Source organism: Megalobrama amblycephala, linkage group LG14, assembly GCF_018812025.1.
Source record: "Megalobrama amblycephala isolate DHTTF-2021 linkage group LG14, ASM1881202v1, whole genome shotgun sequence".
Classification (NCBI taxonomy): Eukaryota; Metazoa; Chordata; class Actinopteri; order Cypriniformes; family Xenocyprididae; genus Megalobrama; species Megalobrama amblycephala.
In genome coordinates this window covers 46,154,897-46,179,007 of record NC_063057.1, presented here as the reverse complement: position 1 = coordinate 46,179,007, position 24,111 = coordinate 46,154,897, and the positions used below count along the sequence as shown (strand labels likewise).

The 24,111-nt window shown below is 37.4% G+C and overlaps 1 protein-coding gene across 5 annotated transcripts; it reads left to right on the top strand.

The window, feature by feature from the left end:
* The first annotated feature begins 15,440 nt into the window (after positions 1–15,440).
* Positions 15,441–20,973, top strand: LOC125245884 (oocyte zinc finger protein XlCOF15-like). 5 transcript variants are annotated; one of them, XM_048156704.1, is made up of 5 exons: positions 15,441–15,580; positions 15,792–15,939; positions 16,283–17,096; positions 19,561–19,670; positions 19,809–20,973. In XM_048156704.1, exons 4-5 carry the CDS (start codon positions 19,643–19,645, stop codon positions 20,537–20,539), a joined length of 759 nt encoding a protein of 252 aa, XP_048012661.1. In that variant the 5' UTR covers positions 15,441–15,580; positions 15,792–15,939; positions 16,283–17,096; positions 19,561–19,642; the 3' UTR covers positions 20,540–20,973. The 5 variants fall into 5 exon arrangements, with proteins under 5 accessions (XP_048012661.1, XP_048012663.1, XP_048012660.1 ...); XM_048156706.1 differs by having other exon boundaries at positions 16,280–17,096; XM_048156703.1 differs by lacking the exon at positions 16,283–17,096.
* The last annotated feature ends 3,138 nt before the right edge of the window (positions 20,974–24,111 follow it).

Here is a 24,111-nt window from a genome sequence, read left to right as displayed (position 1 = left end):
TAGCCCTTTAACTGTTGGAGAAAAACATTTGATGTGTAACATTATATTAGATCAGTGCATTACAGTAGGTCTTAAAGGGCCATGAAACTCCCTGTTTCAGCAGCAGTCTGGTCTGCTGAAAAAAGTGGGCGTGGTTAAGCTGTGGAGTGGAGGGGGAAGAGGGGAGACCGATGACACGGCAACTTCTTCTGATTTTATTTGCTCTTATTAAAAGCATCAAAGTTTCCCACAAATTACCATTACACACAACACAATTTGACAATTGGTCAAAAACAGACACCATTCAAGTTAACAACATGTCTTTGTATTTAAACACACACCTCAAGCTTCATAGTTGTCTGGTTTCGTTTTGAGTAAGAACTGCTTACCTGTATTCCACGTTCCAGCGACAATGCTCCTACGTTTTGTACAATTTCCTATTGTGACACATCTTCCCCAATCCTCTCTGTGTGTACCTGTTCCATGTATGTGACTTACCATCAGAGTCTCCAGTGTTCACTCGAGGTGTGTGCTTTCTCTCCAGTTCCAAGATCCACAATCTCTGCAAAGACAGTAAAACTGTCACTCCATTGAACTTTGCAATTTACAGTTTACTCACCTGCATCTGTTTATTCTACATTGCTGCAGTAAACTCTCAACTGTTGTATTGTTATACCATCTGAGTCATTCCATATCAAATATATTGATATTTAATATTAATGTATTTTCTGTCCAATTTTAGTGTGTTACTTTCAATAAAACTGGTTATTTTACACAACTCTAGTGTATGATATGCAGTTAAATCTCAAAATAGCAGTAGCAGGAGGGTTGCAGTTAATGCTTTTGTGGTATCATCCCCACATGCAAAGTTGGATGATAACATAACTGTAATAAAAAGTGTAGTTAACAATCACTTGTGTACAAAGTGCCGTGGGAAGTCAAACTATCTTTACTTAAAGGGGTGGTTCACTTGTTTTGTAGGCTTGATTGTGTTTATGGCACGGTTTAACATGTCTAAATTCTTAGTTTAAAAAAAAAAACCCAAAACGCTGTATTCTCATATTTTACCTTTATTCTACACCGTTCTATGATACCACTCCCTCCAAAATAGTTACCTGGCCCAGTGTATTGTGATTTGCTGAAGCGAAACGCTTGTTATAGTTATTGTAATTGTTAAACTATAGCATTTATTACAATAATGATATAATTACAGGTAAGACCATTGTGTCATTAAACTGGTGTTGATTTGTATTTGAATTTTTTTCACTTTAGGTCTGAAGGTGCTGAAAGAGGAGAGTCAAGAACTGAGTGAAATTGAAGGGAAACATCAGTATGAGAAACATCATGATTTCATAAATGGAGAACAATCTACACAGACAGAAAAGACTTCCTCACAAAAAAGAGATCAGAAAACAGAATCTAACAGTTATTCCACCTGCCGTCAAGTGTGGAAAGAGTTTTAGTCAAAAACAAAACCTTGAAGTCCACATGAGAATTCATACTGGAGAGAAGCCTTTCACCTGTCAACAGTGTGGAAAAAGTTTCACTCAAAAACAAAACCTTAAAGTTCCACATGAAACATCACACTGGAGAGAAGCCTCACACATGCCCTCAGTGTGGACAGTGTTTTACATATAAATCATCCCTTGAAGTCCATGTGAGAGTTCACACCGGAGAGAAGCCTTTCACCTGCAAATTCTGTGGAATGAGATTCTCACAAAAAGCAAACCTTGAGGTTCACATAAGAGTTCACACCGGAGAGAAGCCTTTCATCTGTCCTCAGTGTGGAAAGTGTTTCACAGTTAAGGGGAACCTTCAGACTCATATGAGACTTCACACTGGAGAGAAGCCTTTCACATGTCTTCAGTGTGAAAAGAGTTTCACATATCGAAGAGACCTGAAGTGTCATTTGCAAACTCATTCTGAAAAGAAAGTGCAATGTTCTGAGTTTGATAGGTTTAGAAAAAAAAAGCAGGCATTTCAAATGTTCACATCATAACTGAATGTGGACCAGATATGATTGTCCACCTCCATAGTCACTTCTTTTATTTGCATTCTTCACTTCTTTATACTTTTCCTTGAGGCTTTTTATTTTCTTGTATCATGTACATATGAACACCTGTGACCTCTGCTATATATTCAAATATTGAGTGGTTATGGTAGGCGGTGTCTAATTTTGATTTGTATAGAGGTGTCGATACATTCCATATATTAGAGGATTAGTTCCCTTTCAAATTAAATTTTCCAGATAATTTACTCACCCCCATGTCATCCAAGATGTTCATGTCCTTCTTTCTTCAGTCAAAAAGAAATTAAGGTTTTTGATGAAAACATTCCAGGATTATTCTCCTCATAGTGGACATTTTTAAGAAAATGACCAATCATTTCGCTAGATAAGACCCTTGTTCCTCGCCTTGTGTCGTTTAACTCTCTGGAGTCGGGTAACGCACCAGCGCGTTTTGCAGGATTTTCACATTGCAGCAAAACAGACTTAAAATACTCCTGTCATTTTTTGTCATAAAGACATAAGTAATATATCAATTGAAAATATAGAATATCTTATTTTATTTGTGTACACTCAGAGTAAAAACAAAATGTTGTGCTTTTTGTAAAATAAAGAAAACTAACATGATGCGTGATCTCTCGTCTCCCTCTGAACGAAGTCCAATCTGATAGTTCTCAGAAAATGAACTGTAACTTAGTAAATACTAATGACAAAAAAATTAGACTTATGTCTAAAGAAACATTGAAATGTCAGGTTTTAAGTCAAATTGAAAACAAACATTCTGTTTATGTAATCTGTATGAAAAGGAGCCATGTCAGAAGTCTGTGATTCAGCTCATTATCCGCTAATGCGGCCACACCCACGGAGTCAGCGCTATTCAGACACAAATTCTGAGGCAATACATGTATACATCATCTCAATCGTGTATTTATTGTCTTGAAAAGTGTTTATCTGGATGTTAAAGCCATGGTTAGCGACCTCTAGAAGACATGCCGTTAGTTCCTGGTTCCTGTTCTTCTTTAGATGAATTTGTGGACTAAAAATGCACAGAGCGCCCTCCGGCTGCAAGTATGAATTGAAAACACAGTATCCAGTGCTCATAGTGACAATAATGACAATAAATATTACTCCTCTGTATAGAAAATTGACATAAACATATGAGAATCCATCAATATTTCTCCAAATGTGCATGCTTTTAAGCTAAAAGCCTATATGAAATGCCATAGAGGTAACATAACTGTTCAGACACTTTGCATCACAGAAATACATTATATTTTAAAGTATATAATAGAAAACCATTATTTTAAATTGTAATAATATTTTCACAGTATTGCTGTTTTTTCTGTATGTTTGATATACACCATGATGAGCTTGAGACATGATCACAGAGGGTTTTTTTCACAGCCTACCTGACTGAAAGAGCTCATTGACATGCAGGTCATTACAGGTCATCATGTAAATGACCCATTATTCATGATGATTCACGCCTCCACGCATACTGTGTTTCTTGACAAAAAGTGTCTTAGAAAATTTAAATCTCTCTATTGTTTTATATGAAGGAGTAGGCAGAATAATTTTTACATCATTCTGAAGCAAAAACTCTAGTCTGCAACCTCCAATACCCAGAAGTCTTGTGAACACATATATAATATTATTTTTTTGGCTTTATTTGAGTGACTTAATTTTTTCCTTCAAAAATACAAACATGTACATACATGTTTCTCACATATTATTGTAGCCTAGTTTGTGCTGAATACAGTGTAATGACACTTTTTCCATTAATATGTTTATGAACAACTGAAAAAAGCACAAATGTCAGGGCATGTCAAAACTTCTCCAGGCCCCAAATCAGCCTCAGACTCCACAGGGTTAAAGCCCTTTGAAGCTGCGCTGAAACTAATTTTGACCTTCAACCGTTTGGAGGCCATTGAAGTCCACTATAAGGAGAATAATTCTGGAATGTTTTCATCAAAAACCTTAATTTCTTTTTGACTGAAGAAAGAAGGACATGGACATCTTGGATGACATGGGGGTGAGTAAATTATCAGGAAAATTTTATTTGAAAGTGAACTAATCCTTTAACACCTCACAACCAAAATATAATTTAAAATTATTGCTGTGAAATGTAACTGAATTAAATGTAAAGAATGACAAACTGAATTAAATAGTGAACATTCCACTGCATTATTTGATTCATCTTTAGTCAAGTCACACTTATTTTTATAGCACTTTATACAATACAGATCATTTCAAATTAGCTTTACAGTAAAGCTTATGAAAATAACAGTCAATATGACAAAGTTAATCAGTTATGAAACCATTTCAGTTTTGGTTCAGGTTCATATAAAACCTCTATAAATGATAATTGTGTCATTATCTAGTACAATCCAATCAAAAGAAGAGATTTCTGTAGCCAGAGAAGTTGAAATGCCAATGACGAACACCAACAAGTAATAACCAGTAAAGCTCAGAAAAACGCAAGCAATGCATAGGTAAGCCCATTTGGCTTTGCTTTAATCGGCTGTGCAGTTTTGAATTGAGAGCAGTTTGATTTGCCTCAAATATAGATTGTATTAATTACTTTGTTACACCAGTAGGTGGCAACAAGTAAAAAAATGTATTTGACACTAAATCATTCATTCAGGAGATTCTTTCAAAAATGCATATTTATCCAGTAATGTAACGAGTCAAGTCTTTATGGCTATGTTCAGGCTGTCCAAATCCGTTTTTTTTTTTTTGTGCATATCCAATCTGATCAGATTTAGAAAGTGTGAACGGGCAAAAATCACATGAAATGCATTTTTACACATCCGATTTCAGGCTACATTGATGTTGTCAAATGTTGTGGTTGTTTTTGGTGTATGCCTACCAATGCAACATCATTGTCATTGAAAACAATGCAGTTATTCCGGAAAACGAAAGAGCAGCATGGGGACTCAAATTGGATCAGAACAGTTGCGATACACAATGTGGACAGTCAATAATTTTTTATTCCGATTCCAACTGGATACACAAATAATCAGATTTGGACTGACAGTGTGAACGTAGAACATGAGTGAGTCATTGAATCACTCACTCATGACCTACGTTCACACTGTCAGTCCAAACTCAGTCCTGACTATTTGTGTATCCAATTGGAATCGGATCTAAAATTATTGACTGTAATGAAAATAGACAACTAAATAAAATAGCATGTAACAAATTTTAATTGCTGTAGTATGGAAGTAAAATAAGGACAAAAGTATTTGATTTACTTTATATTGCGGTGCTGTGCTGCAGTACTAGGGTTTCCCTCATACGTCATACTCCAGGATTCCCCTGCCGTCGGAACATATAAAATGCTTAACGTAGCTTAATGGACTAATACAGTGATTTAAAAAGACCAAACTCATACCTTATTGGTGATGTAGGCTATAATTTATAGGCTACAGGAAAGCTGATGCACTCAGAATATGAATGTAACGTGCAAAGTTTCACACTATGATATTTTTTATAAATCTGAGACCTCTATGTCTCCTCAGTAGACAGCAATATAACCACCACTTTCAAGGTCCAGAAAGGTTGAAAAGACATAGTTAAAATAGTTGACGTGACTGCAGTGGTTCAATCTTAATGTTGTGAAGCGACATGAATACGTTTTGTGCACAAAAACTAAAAAATGACTTTATTTAGGGCCCTATAATTTCCGCGATCACGGAATCGCGGACGGTATCGCGGAATTGGCATATTAACGCGGAATCTAGTTTTAACGCAGAATTTCCTGGAATTTTACAAATTTGAATGAAATTCTGTTTTGTGTGGGAGAAGAATGTATGTCTGGGGAAAATGACTTTTATGTGTTGGGTGAACTTTTGTTTTGTAAGTTTTGTCAATATTCTGTTGACTGGTAGCGCAAAAATACATGCACTGACCACCTGCTATCTAAAAGCCATGTGAAGAACAAGGAGAAGTATAATGATAAAACTAGCAAGGCCACCACGTCCCTACAGATGTGCATTACTGCAGCTGCATTCAAATCTTCGGACTCAAGAAAAGAGTTTGTTGAGGATTTTGTCACTATGTGTGCTGAGGCTGACATCCCTTTGGAAGAGATGACAAAACTGCGTCCGTTTCTAAAGAAGCACTGTAAACAGGTAGGAGCCTTACCTGAAAATCTAAGCAGCCTTCACCAACTTCACCTACCCCGAGTGTTCGAGCAACATATCTCTGTGCTACAAAAGTGCATGAGACTACTGATGCAAGAGACTGCAGTGTCCTAAACATCGTCATTGGTAAGCTAGTGTGAATTTAACAGCCTGTACTGTACAATGGTCAACACTAAGGTAATATAGAAATGTGTGAATGCATTAACTGATGCACCCCCTTATAATTTTTTTTTGTGTTCAGTCATTAATAACATATCATTGCAATTGGGGGGTTCTGGGCAAGATGGCGGACTGAGCAGTCGACTTTTTTCTGCTCCATTAATGTGTCCCGAATTAATTAATAACTGATGCTTCTATACTCCATTCACCGGTTGTAATTATCTGTTTAATATACCCGGCACTGATTCTCTCAAGGTGGATAATGCTGGTTTAAAGTTCAGATGGAAGTACACAGCTACGCGATGGACATCGATGTCTCAAGCAAAAGAGAAAGAGGTAACTCGGATCCACCCACCCGAAAAAAATCTCAGGTGGGGAAAAGTCAAAAATGTCACCTGGAATTGACCCATCCGCCAATGTACTTAACATTGCTATCCTTGAAGCGATCAAAGCACTTAGTGTTAAAGTTGACGAGCAGCACGAAGACATTAGCGTGCAACTAAAACAGCACAGCGCCATGATCACCAGCGTAGCAAAGGCTGTGCAGATTCAGGCCGAAGAGTTGAAAGAATGTAGAGAAAAAGTGAACATGATGGAAAAGCATGTAGACATGCTCACTAAAGAAAACGGTGATCTGAAAAGTCGTGTCTTAGACCAGGAGAGATATAAGAGAAGATGGTGCCTCCACATCAAAGGAATGAAAGAAAAGCCTGATGAAAACATAAGGGATGATGTACTCCAGCTTCTTGTTAAAATTACTCCTGAATTCGCTTCCAACATGGGTGACGCGGTGGATGTTGTGCATCGGATGGGAAGAAAAGAGGTGAACGGATCCAGAGAAACAATCATTCTCTTTGCTCGTAGAGGAGTGAGGGATGAGGTGTGGAAAAGAACGAAAGACTCAGTGGTGTGCAAGAATGCTGGAATCAGATTCGCGGAAGACTTAACAAGAGAAGATAGACTGGCAAGACGAGCAATGTGGCCGAAAATCGAGCAAGCCAGGAAAGAAGGAAAGTCGGCTGGATTTTGTGGTCCTTATGGATATATAAATGGGAAGCGTATTTCAGAAAACTAATGGGTTTGAACAGAGATTTTCAAATGAACGATGAGTTGGAGGACAAATAATGCGGGACTCTGCATTACTTATCCGTTTCGTCTAGTGATAACAAAGTTCTTGAAAAGTTCAAAGTTCAATATCAGTGAAAAGTTTTCATGTTTTCGTTATTAGCTAATGTTTCATTTGCGTCTTTAAACTCTAGTGGTATGAAAGACTCTGTTAAGAGAAAAGGAATTTTTCTGTTTTGCAAAAGCCAAAAATCTCATTTTTTTTTTCTTCAAGAAACACATTCGGAAGCTTCGGATGTTCCTTTCTGGCGTAATCAGTGGGGTGATGACATGTTTTTTAGTCATGGCTCGAACCGATATATATATAAAGAAGATTATAACTGATATTGGTAAGAAATGTATATCTAGTGGCAGTAAATGGGAATTTTTAAAATACAAACTCAGAGAATACTCAATAACTTATGGAATTAATCATAAGAAAAAGAGACAAGAGAAGGAAGTTCAACTAATTCAGGAGATCAATAAGCGCTGCTGTAAATCTATCTTAACAGATGAAGATAAGGATAAACTTATTAGTTTACATTCTTTATTGAATGAACTTTATATAAGAAAGGCAAAGGGTGCATATGTGAGATCAAGGGCAAAATGGATGGAAGAGGGGGAGAAAAATAGTTCATATTTTTGTAATCTTGAAAAAAGACGTCAAGAGAGAAATGTTGTAGGCAGTTTATTAATACATCAGAAAGAATGTTATGATAATAATACTATTGTAAATTGAGGTGTTTCAGTTTTATTCAAATTTATATGCATCATCTTATTCTAGTGATAATGCTAATAAGTTCTTTAAAAAGTGAAGAATATGTCATATTCCTACAATTGAGAACTCATTCAAAGAATTATGTGATTCGGACTTGATAATCCAAGAATTAGATCTAGCTTTAAAAAGAATGAAAACGGGTAAATCTCCTGGACCAGATGGTCTGACGACAGACTTCTATAAGTTCTTTTGGGAAGATTTAAAACATTTACTTTTAGAAGCACTACAGGATTGTATTATAAATAATAATTTATTGCCTACAATGAAGCAGGGTGTTATTATTTTGATCCCAAAGCCTGGAAAGGATAAAAGAATTTTAGAAAATCTACGGCCTATTACACTTCTCAATATTGATTATAAAATATTTACTGGGGCGATAGCTGCTAGACTAAAGGTAGGACTTCCACAAATAATTAGTGAGACTCAGTCTGGGTTCCTTAAGGGCAGATCAATACATAACAATATTCGTTTGGTGCTTGACATTTTAGAATATAATCATTTAATTAAAGACGATGGATTTATTTTATTTCTGGACTTTTTTAAAGCCTTTGATATGGTCGAACACCCTTTTCTTTTCCAGGCTCTTTATCATTTTGGTTTTGGACCTAAATTTATTAATATCATCAAAATGCTGTATAATGACATAAATAGTTTGGTTGCTCTTCCTAAAGGAACATGCCCAAGATTTCAAGTGAACAGAGGTATAAAGCAGGGTTCGCGGTAGTTCACCTCTGTTGTTTATTATGGTTGCAGAATTGTTAGCCATTCTTTTAAAAAATTAAAATATTTCGGTGTATTAACATTATGGATCACAAAATTATTATTAGTCAACTTGCTGATGATACAACTCTTTTTCTAAAAAACAAATGCAGATCCCCTAGCACTTAACTTGGTAAAATATTTTAGCTAATGCATCAGGATTACAGTTAAATACATCAAAATGTGAACTGATGGCTATTCATGACTTCCCCTTGCTCTCATTGTATAATATTCTAATTAAAAAGGAGGTGAAGTATTTAGGAATTATAATTTTCAAAAGATGAAGATAGATTAGAATTGTTAAATATTGATAGAAATATTGAAAAGTGTAGATCCATTCTGAACTTTTGGTTACAGAGGGACATCACAATATTCGGGAGAATATTATTAACAAAAATAGAGAGTCTTTCAAGGTTAATTTACCCAGGGTCTTTCATTGCCAATTTCTACTAGGAAAATAAAAGCAATTAATAAATTGAATTTTGATTTCATCTGGAGAAAGAAGTATCACTATATTCAGAAAAATTGATATAATAAAGGAATACGAGGATGGTGGGTTAAAGGCTATTGATTTTGATATTATGAATGGGGTTCTTAAACTTAAATGGCTCCAATCTTTTATCAAAAATGAGCATTCATTTTGGTTTGCAATTCCATCCAGTCTCTTTAAAAAATGTAGAGGTATTGAATTTCTTTTCTACAGTGCGACTTGAGCTTTCTAAGGTACCACTGAAACTATCCTGTTTTTCATAAACAAGTACTCTTGTATTGGAAGATGTTGTTCAAACATAATTTCAGTCCACACAATGTATCCTTATGGAATAACCGTTGTATATTGTCCCAGACAAAATCTTTGTTTATGGAGGAGTGGTGGCAAAAAGGTATTTGGTCAGTGCTTCACATGATGGACACAAATGGCTGTTTTTGGAATTATAATGATTTCTGTATCAAATTTAATTTTAATTGTGAAAAGAAAGATTATACAAAGGTCATCAAAAGTATTCCTTTACCAATGGTTATTATGTTAAAAGGGTTTTTTAACATATTCTACACTTATTCCCAGAAATAGTTGATCTTAATTTAGACCAAATAAAATTGTATTGATAAGAAGTGTACTAATAGGATTATAAGAAACTGTCTTTTGCAGGAAACCTATCCTGGTCGTATAAGGAGAGATTACATTTTTCAACATCTAAGTAAGAAATTGGTAAAGGAATACAGAAGTACAGTGTCCTCCACAATTATTGGCACCCTTAGTAAATATGAGCAAAGGTGGATGTGAAAATAAATCTGCATTGTTTATCCTTTTGATCTTTCATTCAAAAAATTCACAAAACTCTAACCTTTCATTGAAGGAAAACAGTTTAAAGTGGGGGGAAACTCACATTATGAAATAAATGTTTTTCTCCAATACATGTTGGCCACAATTATTGGCACCCCTAGAAAGATTGTTGGGCTTCACAAAATAGAAAGTGACTGTAAGAAAATACCTAAAACATTGAAAATCCCCATTTCCACTATCAGGGCAATAATTAAGAAGTTCCAATCAACTAAAGATGTTACAAATCTGCCTGGAAGAGGACGTGTGTCTAAATTGTCCTAATGTGAAGTGAGGAGGAAAGTTTGAGTGGACAAAGACTCTCCAAGGATCACAGCTGGAGAATTGCCGAGATTAGTTGAGTCTTGAGTCTCAGAAAGCCTTAAAAAGAATTATCAAACAGCACCTACATCCCCACAAGATGTTCGGGAGGGTTTCAAGAAAAATCCTCTGCTCTCATCCAGAAACAATCTCCAGCATATTCAGTTGTCAGACACGACTGGAACTTCGAACGGGACCTGGCTTCTGTGGTAAGATGAAACTAAAAAAAGAGCTTTTTGGCAGCAAACCCACCAGATGGGTTTGGTGCACACATGGATTAAAAAGTACCCCATGCCCACGGTTAAATATACTGCTGGATCTTTAATGTTGTGGGCCTATTTTTCTGCTGGAGGTCCTGGACATCTTGTTCAGATACATGGTATCATGGATTCTATCAAATACCAACAGATAAAAAATCAAAACCTGACCGCTTCTGCTAGAAATCCAATAATGGGCCGTGATTGGAGCTTCCATCTGGACAATGATCCAAAACAAACATCAAAACCAACACAAAAATGGGTCACTGAGCACAAAATGAAGCTTCTGCCATGGCCATCTCAGTCCTCTGACCTGAACCCTAAAGAAAATGAGTGGAGTGAACTGAAGAGAAGAAGCACCAGCATGGAGCTGGAATCTGAAGGATCTGGAGAGATTCTGCATGAAGGAATGGTCTCTGATCTCTTGTCAGGTGTTCTCCAAACTCATCAGGCATTATAGGTGAAGACTCAGAGCTGTTATCTTGGCAAAAGGAGGTTGCAAAAAGTTTTGAATAAAAGGGTGCCAATAATTGTGGCCAACGCGTTTTGGAGAAAAACATTTATTTCATAATGTAAGTTTCCCCCCACTTTCAATTATTTTCCTTAAATGAAAGGTTATAATTTTGTGAATTTTTTGAATGAAAGATCAAAAGGATAAACAATGCAGATTTATTTTCACAGCTGCTTTTGCTCATAATTACTAAGGGTGCCAATAATTGTGGAGGGCACTGTAAATATCTTGATTTTCCCCTTTTACCCAAATATAAAGAAATACACTTTAAAATTATGTATGACATTTATCCAGCCAAAGAATTTCTACAAATAAGGTTTAATGTGGAATCAAATACTTGTCACATTTGTAATAATGATATTGAAACTGTAGAACACTTATTTTTTCAATGTAATTTGGTTAATGAGGTCCTTAATTGGATAAAGAATAACATATGCTCTCTTCCATCTATTAATTGGGACATGATAAAATTTGGTATATACTATTTGGAGAACAAAAATGCAGACTTTGTTATTAACTGTCTATTTATTATAGTAAAATTTTTTATTCATAAATGCAAAATTTTGAAAACTGCACCCCAGTTTAATATATTTAGAAATATATCATTACAATTTGCAACTATGTAAAGGGATAACTGAATATAGGTAATTCAAAATACATAATGATTTATAGCTGCGTCAGAATTAGAAAACAACCGATGCCCACAGGGGAATCTGGGTGACATGCACATTAAATAAGATTAAAAATGCTTAATTCGAATATACCAGATACAAAATAAACTTAGTTACTTATTATTATTATTTTTTTTTTGTACATGTAAATCAGGATGCTAAATTGTAATACAGCTGGAAAAATGCCCATCTCCCTTCTCATTTTTTTTCTTTTCTTTTTTTAACAGATTCGCAAAGCCATGAGCATCAACAGTAGTGAAACATCCGCGATTGTTGATAGAAGGCTTGTTCAAGATGCATCGGAGCAGAGCAGACCGATTTGGCGGGTGCCGCGGATCCGCGGGAGCGTTTGTAGAGCATACGTCTCCTTGTGCTTTTGGATCGTTCTCGCGGAGCTTTGATGTCATGCGCCGATCGCTCTGCGGGAAGCCGATGTATCTCAAACAACCCTGGTGTGTTTGTGTTTGGCGCTGCAGCGCTAGCTTTGCTGTAAAATAGATGTATGCAGTGACGTAAGTCCTGGCTCTGTGCTGGCTCTCTAGCCTGTGGAAAGGCAAACTGGTTCTTAGAAGGCTCGTCAGTTGAACCAACTCCGAACTGGCACTAGCTCTAGCTCTGAACTAGCACCCGGTTCGTGCTGGTGGAAAGGGGGTAATAGATAATGCTGCCTACTGTCTGAAAGCATACAGGGAGGTCCTGAAAGGAGTGATGCCAAACAGTGTCCATGTTACCTGCCTCTGCCACATTATAAATCTGGTGGGTGAGACCTGGCAGCATTACAAATATTTCTCTGATGCTACCTCACTTGTCACATGGATGAGATCTGTGTTCTTCAAAAAGCCTGCCAGAAAGCGAAGATGGGTGGCCTTCCTCGTCAACAAGGAGGCTGTGCAGGCCAAGGTTCCTCCCGAGGCTGTGTGTACCCGGTGGAATAGTTGGTTTGAGGCTATCAAGTACCATGCAGAGCATGTTCACCTATACAGACTGTTCTTCTTGTCAGAGGAGTCAACAGGCATGGCAAGAACATCCTCAGCCAGTTGGAAACAGAGGAGAAGGTGCAGACCCTCACTCTCAAGTTAACCTTCATCTCAGAGACTTGCTCCAAACTGATGACAGCCCTGACCATCCTGGAAGGAACCCACAGACCCACAGCAGTGTCTGCATACAATGTCATGGAGGATGTTGGGTCCTACCTAGTTAATGGAACAGCAAAAACATGTGGTTATGGGCCCAAGACAGATGAGCTACTGAGAAAAATGGGGTTTCAAGAGAAGAAGGACGTGCTGGACAATCTCCATGATGCTTTTAATTTGGCTTTCACAAAGTTCTCAAAGCACTGGGACACACATCCAGCCAGAGATGTGTACAGGATGGCCAGGGTGTTTGATCCCAGACAGGCTCCAGCAATGAAAAAGCAGATTGAAGCCTACTCAACACTGAAGCCCCTAGCTAACCCATCAGCAGAGCTCAGTGAGCAGTGGTTGGCACTATCAGTAATGTGTTTCCAGGGACCCCCTGCCAACTGATATGGAGCTTGCAAACTACTGGAGAGGCCTGAGTGCAAGATTCCCAAGAGTTGCAGAGGTGGCTGTGGCCTTCATTTACTTCCCAGTCAGCTCAGTTGACTGTGAGAAGAGTTTTGTATTTGCTGAAGCTCCGCTCACAGACAAGAGAGAGACACTCACTGAACTCAACACAAAGAGGCTGGCAATCATGTATTTCAATGGTGATGTCTCTGATAGGTGGGAAGCTTAAATGAAGAAAGTTAGCTCACAAGGATTAACTAGTCCTACAACTTGATACTTGTTTAAGTATTGTATGTTTTTGGCTGTTACATGACAAAGTCAACTTTAATTTCATAACTCAGGGAGTTCTTGCTGTATTTTGCCTTGTTTTTAATGCACTTTAATGTACAGTATGGAAAAGATGTTTTTTTTTTTTTTTAATGAAATTTTATGAAAAGAGTCCTATTTTTTTACTTGAAAGAAAAAGCTAATGGAGCACTTTGATTTAAACTTATATAAACTAATATAATTTATTTTACTGGACAGTTTAAAGCTAATAACCATTAATATTTTGTTGTGACATTAAGTACTTGTGCAGTGTTATGTTGCATCATGCAGTATTTATCCTGAGTAAATGTGATGTTTGTTACCTCAATAAATTTAAGGTAATTCCTATTTTATGTTTTATGTTCTATTATACTAACATTAAAAGCACACTCTTTTTTACGACTAAAATAACAGTAAAGGGTTTGGGAAAAAATAAAACGGATTTTATAGGGCCTCTATTTATTCAACAATATCTTCTCTTCTGTGTCATTCTGTTACGCCTGTTGACGCAGTAAGCACAGTGAAGGACTTCCGTGTTAATGTCCGAATGCAGACTCAGTATTGGCCAAAGGTCTGCATGTGAGCTTCACAATGCATGTGCCGGACAATAATGAGTCGGCGTTCTGACAGAACCTGGAAGCACTGGATGTAAACAACGTATGAGAATGACACAGAAGAGAAGATATTGTTGAATAAAGTCGTTATTTTTTTGTTTTTCATAACATTAAGGTGAACTACTGCAGTCACGCTGACTATTTTAATGATGTTTTTTGTACCTTTCTGGACCTTGAAAGTGGTGGTTATATTGCTGTCTATGGATGAGTCATATACCTCTCGGATTTCATCAAAAATACATTAATTTGTGATGGCCGATTTCAAAACACTGCTTCAGGAAGCTTCGGAGCGTTATGAATCAGCGTATTGAATCGTGATTCGGATCACGTGTCAAATCGGCAAACTGCTGAAATCACGTGACTTTGGCACTCCGAACCGCTGATTCGACACGCTGATTCATAATGCTCCAAAGCTTCCTGAAGCAGTGTTTTGAAATCGGCCATCACTAAAATTTATAAATTTTGGTGCACCAAAAATATTCTTGTCGCTTTATAATATTAATACTGAACCACTGTACTCACATGAACAGATTTAAATATGTTTTTAGTACATTAATGGATCTTGAGAGAGGAAATGTCATTGCTCCCTATGAAGGCCTCACGTAGCCATTGGATTTCAACTAAAATATCTTAATTTGTGCTCCGAAGATGAACGAAGGTCTTACGGGTGTGGAACGGCATGAGGGTAAGTAATAAATGACAAAATTTTCATTTTTGGGTGAACTAACCCTTTAATGACAGAATTTTCAATTTTAGTTAAAGAATTAAATAGGTTTTTGATTGCAGAGAAAATGATTTTTAAATACTCAAAACTTCTTTCCTATCCTTTGTAATATGTATATCAAGATACTTGACTATTCATGATTGAGAATATCACAAAAATGCTCTGTAGTTGGTATAAATATATTTAGATATAAGCCAGAAGCGTTTGAAAAAATCTCAGTGGTATTGATAGCTTTGGGAATCTGTGATTGATACTTTGAATCCATCCTTTATATTATCATATGAATGTGTTTTCTGTATGTGAATTTTTTTAGCGCGTGTGAACAGGACTTTTATTTTGGTGTGGCACCATGATGTCATAAGGCTGCGCCGCTATCATGAGTCTGTGATTTGGCTGAAGAAAGGTTTGTGTTTTTAATAATTTACAGTGTTTAAATCAATACAACTTGTTTTGAGTGTTTTTGTATTAATCAGGTCATTTAAGACCATTAACTCTGACTGACTCCCTTGCTAGTGCACTGACTACTGAACTAGGGAGCTGATTGAGACACACCCAGAGATTTAGTTTGGATATATTTTTCTTTCTGTTAATTATTCTCATCTTAAACATGGCAGAGTATCAAAACACAGAAAATCTCCTGGTGAAGCGACTGAGATCAATGTGACACTATTATAAAGATGGCGTTTATTAAAGAGGAGAATGAAGAAATGAAGATTGAAGAAGCATTCAGAGTCAAACATGAAGATAATGAGGAACAAACAGGTTGGTTTCATTCTTTAAAATCTTTCTTCGGTCATTCTGCGTCATGCATCTCTTTATCTAAATTGAGTTTGAAAAACAATTATTTTGTGTAACATCAAACCCAATAACTATTTCTGAATTAAAAACAATGAAAATCAATTTGTAAACATTACTTTTTTTTCTAGACATAGTGATTAAAACACCTTTACTCCTCAAAATAATAACTTTTAAAAGGAAATAAGACTGAAAAACACTTTCTCCTTTTGAGAGAAATGTAATAAATGAGCTTTTTTCATGTTTGTCACATTTTCGTGTGATGCACATGGAAGCTAACAATTCCAATAATTATTATTCCAATAAGAAGCCATGGATGATGGAAGTTCAGCCAGAAAAGCATTGCAGTAATCAAGCCTAAAAAATGACCACGGCCTGGATGAGAAGTTGTGTTGCATGCTCATTGTAGTGCAAACCTGTCTGACCGACCTTGATGGGGTAATTGATGATGAACCCAGCTGTATGGTGAAATCGTGCTGTAGAGTTCGGATTGGCAGGGAAGACGAGAAGCTCAATCTTTGCTACATTGAGCTGCAGGTTATGTTCTTTTATCTATGCCTAGAATGTCCACTAGACAGCTTGATATTCATGCAGCTACTGTGGGATCATCTGGTTGAAATGAAAGTTAAAGCTGCATCATCATTCATCAGCATAGCAATTGTAGGAGAAACCATGTGCCTCCATGATGGGACCCAGTGATGTAGTGTAAATGGAGAAGAGGAGGGGTCCAAGAACTGAACCCAGAGGAACTCCCTTGATCAGTTGGTGAGCTTTGGATACCTCCCCTCTCCAGGAAACCCTGAAAGACCTTCCTGTGAGATAGGATTCAAACCAGTGAAGTGGAGTTGCTATTATACCCAGTGATGAGAGGGTGGACAGAAGGATCTCATGCTTCACAGTATCAAAGGCAGCAGATAGATCCAGGAGAATGAGAAATGATGATTTGGAATCAGCCTTCGCAATCTGCAGGGATTCAGTCACCGACAGTAATGCAGTCTCAGTTGAATGCCAGTTGATACCAGATTGGATAACATCCAGCTGGTTATTCTGTGAAAGGAAAGACAATACCTGGTTGAAAACAACTCGTTCAAGTGTTTTTGCTGTGAATGGTAGGAGAGAGACAGGTAACTATCTACAAGTGACATGTTTAATGTGGGTTTTTTAAGCTGTGGGGTTACCCAAGCCTGCTTGAATGCGGTAGGGAAAATGCCAGTGCGGAGAGATGTGTTGATGTGTGTGAGTGCTAGTAAAAATGTAGGATAGATGGCTTGTAGAAAGTGTGAGGGGATGGGATCTAGAGGGCAGGTTGTAGGATGACTGAAGAGAGAGAGAGAAGGAGGAGAGAAGATTTCTGGCTGGGGATGTGGTTTGATCTGATTTCCTGTGTGTGTGCAGCTGACTGCTGATGGTTGTAGTATTGTCAGTGAAGAAATTCATCAGCAAAAAGAAGCAAAATCATCAGCAGTTAAAGGAGTTAGTTCACCCAAAAATGAAAATTCTGTCATTTATTCCTTACCCTCATGCCGTTCCACACCCGTAAGACCTTCGTTAATCTTCGGAACACAAATTATAAGATATTTTTGTTGAAATCCGATGGCTCCGTGAGGCCTCCATAGGGAGCAATGACATTTCCTCTCTCAAGATCCATAAAGGTACTAAAAACATATATAAATCAGTTCATGTGAGTACAGTGGTTCACTATTAATATTATAAAGCGACAAGAATATTTTTGGTGCGGCAAAAAAACAAAATAACGACTTATTTAGTGATGGCCGATTTCAAAACACTGCTTCAGGAAGCTTCGGAGCATAATGAATCAGCATGTCGAATCAGCTGTTCGGAGCGCCAAAGTCATGTGATTTCAGCAGTTTAGCGGTTTGACACGCGATCCGAATCATGATTCGACACAGAAGAATCATGGCACTCCGAAGCATCCTGAAGCAGTGTTTTGAAATCGGCCATCACTATACAAGTCATTATTTTGTTTTTTTGGCGTACCAAAAATATTCTCGTCGCTTTATAATATTAATATCGAACCACTGTACTCACATGAACATTTAAATGTTTTTAGTACCTTTAAGGATCTTGAGAGAGGAAATGTCATTGCTGGCTATGAAGGCCTCATGGAGCCTTCGGATTTCAACAAAAATATCTTAATTTGTGTTCCGAAGATTAATGAAGGTCTTATGGGTGTGGAACGGCATGAGGGTGAGAAATAAATTACATAATTTTCATTTTTGGGTGAACTAAACCTTTAAAAGAGGTGGTGGAGGGGGACAGAGGAGAGAGTTGAATGTTTTGAAAAGTTTGTCCATGTTTGAAGTGCTGATGATCTTGTTGTGGAAATATGAAGATTTTGCAGCATGGACATCAATAGCAAAGAATGAGAACAGAGATTCATAAATACTTGGGTCAGATGGGTCTTTTGATTAGTACCATTTTCTCTCATGAGTTTGGTCTGATATTCACGAAGAACATCAGATAACCAGAGGTTAGAGGGAGTAGCACGTGCTGGCTTGGAAGAAAGAGGACAAATGTTTTCTAGACAATAATTTAAAGGTGCCCTCGAATGAAAAAATTGAATTTATCTTGGCATAGTTAAATAACAAGAGTTCAGTACATGGAAATGACATACAGTGAGTCTCAAACTCCATTGTTTCCTCCCTTTTTATATAAATCTCATTTGTTTAAAAGACCTCCGAAGAACAGGCGAATCTCAACATAACACCGACTGTTACGTAACAGTCGGGATCATTAATATGTACGCCCCCAATATTTGCATATGCCAGCCCACATTCCCAACATTATGAAAGGCATTAGACAAGGGCAGGCAGTAATGTCTGGAGCAGCACAGCCGAATCATCAGACTAGGTAAGCAAGCAAGAACAATAGTGAAAAATGGCAGATGGAGCGATAATAACTGACATGATCCTATGATATCATGATATTTTTAGTGATATTTGTAAATTGTCTTTCTAAATGTTTCGTTAGCATGTTGCTAATGTACTGTTAAATGTGGTTAAAGTTACCATAGTTTCTTACTGTATTCACGGAGACAAGAGCCGTTGCTATTTTCATTTTTAAACACTTGCAGTCTGTATAATTCATAAACACAACTTCATTCTTTATAAATCTCTCCAACAGTGTAGCATTAGCCCGTTAGCCACGGATCACAGCCTCAAATTCATTCAGAATCAAATGTAAACAATATAACAGTATACAATACTCACATAATCCAACGCATACATGCCGCATACATGACGAACACTTTGTAAAGATCCATTTGAGGGTTATATTAGCTGTGTAAACTTTGTTTAGGCACTGTTTAAGGCAAGCGCAAGCTCCGTGGGCGGAGAGCACGAGATTTAAAGGGGCCGCACAGCATAAATCGGCTCATATTTAATGATGCCCCAAAATAGGCAGTTAAAAAAATTAATTTAAAAAGGGATCTAGGGGTATTTTGAGCTGAAACTTCAAAGATCACATTCAGGGGACACCTTAGACTTATATTAGATCTTGTAAAAAAAACGTTTCGATGGCACCTTTAAAGTGGAACATAAAGTTTCTTGTTGTGGTATTCATATCCAGAGATGAGAATTGTGTGGGTGAGGGAAGAGAGGATGACACAACAGAGGAAAGATTGGAGGACGTGTCCTACAGAAAGCAAAGAATGTTGACAAGAGGTTCTGATAATACAGGTAACACCTTTTTCAGTTGTTTAGTGGGTATAGGATTCAGCATACATGTTGTTGCATTTGATATTTTACATGTCTAAAGGTTGTCAAGTCTTTGTGCCATTAAACCTGTTAACTTGTTTTTGTTTCTTTTCGCCCTAGATCTGATGGTGCTAAAAGAGAAGAGTCAAGAACTGAATGAAAATGGTATGAGAAAGAAAGATCAGTATGAGAAATGCCCTTTTTTCATGACTAAGGAGAAATCATTTAGTTACTCAGCAACTCATAAAACAGAAACTAGAAACCTCCAGAAGAGAGTTCACACTGGAGAGAGCCCTTTAACCTGCCAACAGTGTGGAAAGAGTTTCAGTCGGAAAAAAAACTTTAAACTCCACTTGAAAATCCACACTGCAGCGAAACGGTTTATATGCCCACAGTGTGGAAAGAGATTTGCACAGAAAAAAACCCTTAAAGTCCACATGAGAATTCACACCGGAGAGAAGCCTTTCACCTGTAAACTGTGTGGGAAGAGTTTCACAGTAAAAGGAACTCTTAAGACTCACATGAGAATTCACACTGGAGAGAAGCCGTTTGTTTGCGAGCAGTGTGGAAAGAGTTTCAGATATAAAGAAAGCCTTAATCATCACATGAGGATTCATTCAGGAGAGAACTGTTTTGTATGTCATCAGTGCGAAAGGAGTTTCACAGACAGGAATCATCTTAATAATCATGCAAAAATTCACATTGTAGAGAAGCATTACATATGTCATCAATGTGGAAAGAGTTTCAAACACAGAACAACCCTTGAGAATCACATGAGAATTCACAATAGAGAGAAGCCTCAAACATGTAATTCACTGTGGAAAGAGTTTCGAACACAGAGCACACCTTGAGAGTCACATGAGAAGTTCACACTGGAGAGAAGCCTTTCGCTTGCCCTCAATGTGGAAAGAGCTGCACGACGAAAGGAAACCTTAAGATTCACATGAGAGTTCACACTGGCGAGAAGCCTTACAAGTGTCTGCAGTGTGAAAAAAATTTCACATATCACACAGATCTGAAACGGCATTTGCAAACTCATTCTGAAAAGTAATTGTTGTTTTCCTTCAGTGTGATGAGGTTTGGAAAAAAGAAAAATTACAACAATCATCTGCGCATTCACTCTGGAGAAAGACAATTCAGTTGTGATCAGTCTAATAAAACATCGCACTTGCACATACATATTAAAAGTCATGTATATGTGAGACCCTGTTTGTGTTCTTTGTTAAAGAAGTATGGCAATAGAAAATGTGTATCTGTTTGAAATAAAGGCTACTTTCATTCTGCATCTGATTGTCCACCTTCATGACGCTTCTTTTATTTGTATTATTTTTAGTTTATATCTTTCACCTGCTTATATTTTAAAGGTGCAATATGTAATATTTTTGCAGTAAAATATCCAAAAACCACTAGGCCAGTGTTATATATTTTGTTCACTTGAGTACTTACAATATCCCAAATGTTTCCTGGGACGTGTGAAGAGTCGCCTGTCAATTGCATCATGCCCACGTTACCCTCGGTTTCCAGTTTTATTTTGTAGAAACCATGGAAACGCCAAAGACGTTTTGATATATTACATGTTTTAATAGGCAAGGGAACAACTGTTTTGATATATTTATAGACACAAAACGAATTGTTGTTATATAATTCAACATGTTTAGTCTTATTGTTTAAATCAGATTTTCTTGATATTTTGCGAGTACCATGCTTTACTATGCCTCAGAGAAAAACACTATTTTGTCAAGTAGCTAACAGATGCAGTTTTAGTTTTAGTAACAGTAATACAGCATTTTCTTCATCATACAATACGTTTTAAAATTAATTGCCATTTATCATTTATCAAGCCATCCAGCATTTATTAATATGATATTCTAAAATCGATCTATCTTACTCTTACGTTATAACATTTTCAACACACTCAAATGTATCTAATATGATAAACAGAGCTGCATTACCTCATACTCATGACCGGAAAAGCAGAAGCAGCGCCGGCGACTGTGGCATAATAAAAGGTCAGCTGCTCATGAGGCGTGTGTTGCGCAATCGCTCCGGCAGCCTCATTCAGCTCCCACAACACTCGGTCCTGCTCTGCTTCATACTACAGTAACGTTAATAATCGCAATCCATGAAAATGATTTCTTCCCGAGTCCTATCCCTATTCTTTTGCACCGTCCTGTTGAGGTGAAGACCACACGTACCAAGATTCCACTCTCAAACTTGGCGTCATCAAGCTACACTTTTGTTTTGAACAGGCCTTTAGTGACTTCTAGCGGACAGAATTCTTACATACTGCACCTTTAAGGCTTTTTATTTTTTTTTTGTGCACATTTAATCCAGTGCCCACACCTGACCATCTTCTTTGCTATAGTTTTCAAACATTAAAGGATTAGTTCACTTTCAAATGAAAATTACTCCAAGCTTTTACTTACCCTTAAGCCATCCTAGGTGTATATGACTTTCTTCTTTCTGATGAACACAATCTGAGATATATTAATAAATATCCTGATGCACCCGAGCTTTATAATGGCAGTAAGCGATACCAGACAGTATGAGCTGAAGAAAGTGGTTCCATCCACATCCATCCATCATAAACGTACTCCAGACGGCTCGGGGGGATTAATAAAGGCCTGAAGCTAAGGGTTTGTGTAAAAAAAATATCCATATTTAACAAGTTATGAAGTAAAAATATCTGGCTTCGGCCAGACCACCTTCCATATTCAACATCGGAAGTTAATGCAACGCGTCTCGCATAACTGGAGAAGTTAACATGCCCCCAGGTAGACCAATAGTCTCAGACTGTGGGAGCGAGAGTTATAGGGTGGCAGAATTCATAGATTTTTATCTCTATCCCCTTTTCAAGTCCTAAGGAACTTGAAATTAAATCGGGGAGCAAGACTATTTCCATGGACGTGGAAAGTCTGTATACAAATATAGAAATGGATAAAAGGACTAAGGGCGTTAAGTGAATAGTTAAAAAAATACCTAGAAGCATCAATTTTAAGATTACTGGAACTGAGTCTCACAAAAAATGACTTTCAGTTTAACAGGAAATATTACTTACAGATCGAGGGGACTGCCATGGGCAAGCGGTTTGCACCAGCATATGCAAATATATACATGGCTGAGTGGGAAGAGACTGTGGTAGAAATCTGCAAAATTACCCACTTGTTATTTTAGATACCTGAATGATATTTGGGGAGTATGGGACCATACGGACATCTTTGAATTTCTTAATACTTTAAATGGACATCATGAATCAATTAAGATTAAATGGGAATTGAAAACAAACAAGATAAAAATTTTGGACACAACAGTGTTCAATGGACCAGAGTGTGAGAAAACGGTGAGGTTAGACATGATGGATACACATGCTTCTCCTTTTCTGTTACCCTCCTACGTGTTTACTACATTATAGAAGTGAACATGACAGTAATTGCGCTTTGATGGTACAATTGAAAATATGTCTGAGGTGTAGAAGGATTTGTCAGGGAGGGAAGACAGGAAGACAGAAGGGAGGCAGAGAAAGTTCTATTTCAGGCTCTGAGAAAAAGAGGATATCCCAGATAGATTTTAAGGCTAGTCAGGAAAGACTGTGAGAAAATGGATAAAAATAAGGGAGGGGAACAGAAAAGGAGAATTTTATTATTAATCATGACATCCTCTAAGACCACTAAGAAATTAACCAGGAGATTAAAGAGGAATTACCATAAACCTACTTGAGGTCAGGCCATAGATCAGCAGTACAGGATGGTGGTAGCATATAAAGGGAGGAACACCCGACGGTGGGCCGTTGGGCAGTTTTTATTCATTGACCGACCAAGTGTTCCGTACTGATTGCTGAAGTTGGTCCTCGTCAGCTTTTTTTCGGCTGATTCAAAATGTTGAATCAGCATCGGAGCTCGTTGGTCCATCGGACCATCTGATTATTCTGATTGGCAACTTTGGACCCAGACGCTGCCGATGTGAGCCAACCCCGCAGTCTGCTTTCTTCGCCACTAGTTCGTCAGCGTCAGCTTGCCTTAAAAGGGGTAAGAATTTGGGAGATTATCTGGTACAGAGAAGGTTATCCAAACCCAATGAGAAGCAGAAAAAAAGAATAGTCAGAAGGTATGTGAGGGGAGTAAATGGCAAGGTGTTCAAGTTATCTCAAATTATACCTTTAAACAGACCCAATTGTATTTATTTGATAAGTTGCCACAAATGTGGGATGATGTATGTTGGGGAAACAAAGAATTCAATTGGAGTAAGGATGGCAGCACACATGTATGTGATTAGGAAGGAAGTGACAGGGAAGAGACATAAAGTTTCACATTTTATGAGGCATGGCCTAGAGAGCATTAGAGTTAGGCGACAAGAACGCAATCCAAATGGGGGGAGAACAAATAGATGGGTGAAAGAGAAACAATGGATTAGGAGAATGAGTATG